This window comes from Malania oleifera, chromosome 1, assembly GCF_029873635.1.
Source record: "Malania oleifera isolate guangnan ecotype guangnan chromosome 1, ASM2987363v1, whole genome shotgun sequence".
Lineage (NCBI taxonomy): Eukaryota > Viridiplantae > Streptophyta > Magnoliopsida > Santalales > Ximeniaceae > Malania > Malania oleifera.
In genome coordinates, this window is record NC_080417.1 from 36,720,495 (window position 1) to 36,722,356 (window position 1,862).

The 1,862-nt window shown below is 38.8% G+C and overlaps 1 protein-coding gene across 1 annotated transcript; it reads right to left on the reverse strand.

The window, feature by feature from the left end:
• Positions 1-254: 254 nt before the first annotated feature.
• On the reverse strand, positions 255-854 carry LOC131157739 (uncharacterized). The gene has a single exon (XM_058112126.1). It carries the CDS (start codon positions 852-854, stop codon positions 255-257), a length of 600 nt encoding a protein of 199 aa, XP_057968109.1.
• Positions 855-1,862: the final 1,008 nt, after the last annotated feature.

Consider the following 1,862-nt stretch of genomic DNA (forward strand, 5'->3'; position numbering starts at 1 on the left):
TTACGTTTCGGGCAGTTTTTCTTTATATGCTCATAGCCACGACAGAAATAACATTTTGGGCCATTATGGTCCTTCTTGCGAGCCTCATTTCCATGAGAAGTACCCGCAACCTTTAATAGATCTTTCTTGAAACTCTTCTTTGACTTCTTTCCTTTACTCCCAACTCCATGACGCATGACATTAATTGAATGTTGTTCTTGTTGCCTAAGTCTTGTCTCTTCTTGAATTAACATACTTGCCAATTCATTCACGTTTCATTTTTTCTTAATAGTGTTATAGTGAATCTGAAATGAACCATACTGAGGAGGCCAAGAATTTAGAATAAATTGAATAATGAAACTTTCATCAACATTCATACCCAAAGATTTGAGTATGGTAGTTAGATTAGTCATATCAAGGACACGTTCATTCATTCCTTGGCTACCATCAAACTTCATGGTGGTAAGTTTAGCCATTAATCTCCCTGCAAGGGACTTGTCTGTTGAATGAAACCGATCTTCCACAAATTTAAGATATTTCTTTGCATTTTCAATTAGAGGAAGCGTTGACTTAATATTGTTTGCTATACACATTCGCATAAACATAATGCTTAATATGTTCGATCTTTCCCATGACCTAGACAAAGCTTGTTGCTCCGAACTGCTTGTTTCAGCAATAGCAGCCGGTTTATCAATTTGCAGTGCAAAGTCAAGATCCATAACACCAAGTTGAAGCTGAATATGTTCGTTCCAGTCAGAGAAATTAGTCCCATTAAAGATCGGAATAGAAGAAGCTAGCAAATGAAGTGAAACAGGAACTGGCATTGTAATAAAATGATCACAAGCATTAATGCTTTGAGAAAAAAACATTTCCATTCGTAAATTGCGTTCAATCTTTGGATTAACTTATGCAATATACTAATATTCACATTTAATGGTGTGTAAGAACCCAAAATATGAAAAATGGGTTTAAATATTAAGAGAGGGGTAAAATTTGAAATTGCCCGGGTCAAAGGGCTATAAAAGGAAATTCTCATTTCTTCTAAGCTAAGCAAACTTAGATTTTTATCTCTCTCTCTCTCTAAACCTCTCCCTACTCCTTCTCTCTAGAATTCTTCGCTGATCGTTGACGGAATCGGAAAATGGAAGCTAACACGAGGATCGTGGAAGGATTCTCTACAACTTCTACGGATCGGAATCTCGTTTCGGAGATTTTTGGGTTTCGGCGTAAAATCGAGGTAAGGCTCGGTTTTCAATTCTGATCCGGTAGATTTGTAGGTAACTGTCTTGTGAACATATTCTGTACTGTGATTTGTAGGTTTTGAAACTCGGTTCGCTGTTTAGGGACCTTGGAGTTCGGGATTTGCTTACGGGGTTAAGGTAAGGGGAACTATGTTTATATTGGTTATATTTAAAACAGACTCGGTGGAACTGTGGTCCACGGTCCTATGTGTGTTTTGGCTACTCATTTGGGGGGATCTAACAGGGAAAACTATGGGTTTTTCATTATTACAGTTTTGGGAAAAAAGGGGCGACGGGCTGAATCCTGGGTTTTGTTGAAAACCGAGTATATGTGTGATTTATACTATGATATTGGGATGGCCGTACCTTGACTTTGTTTAAACTATATTTTTTTGGAAAACCATGATTTAGATTACCAAATGAGTGTGGTTTGTTTGGTTATATGAGCATGCATGTGTGTGTGATATGTTGAAATGCTAGTAGGAACGCGGTTCCGAAATTGTCCCAGGTACTGAGAGTATCCGGCTCTATATCCGAGGGCATGTTATGCCTGCCATGTAGGCAAGAGTGTCCGGCTCTATGTCCTAGGGCGTGACCCTATTCCGGCAGATCAGGTCGAAGGGTGTGGATCCACTAGTTTAG

Excerpts from the sequence above, each read along its gene's own strand:
- LOC131157739 (XM_058112126.1), bottom strand. The coding sequence starts at position 854 with ATGGAAATGTTTTTTTCTCAAAGCATTAATGCTTGTGATCATTTTATT.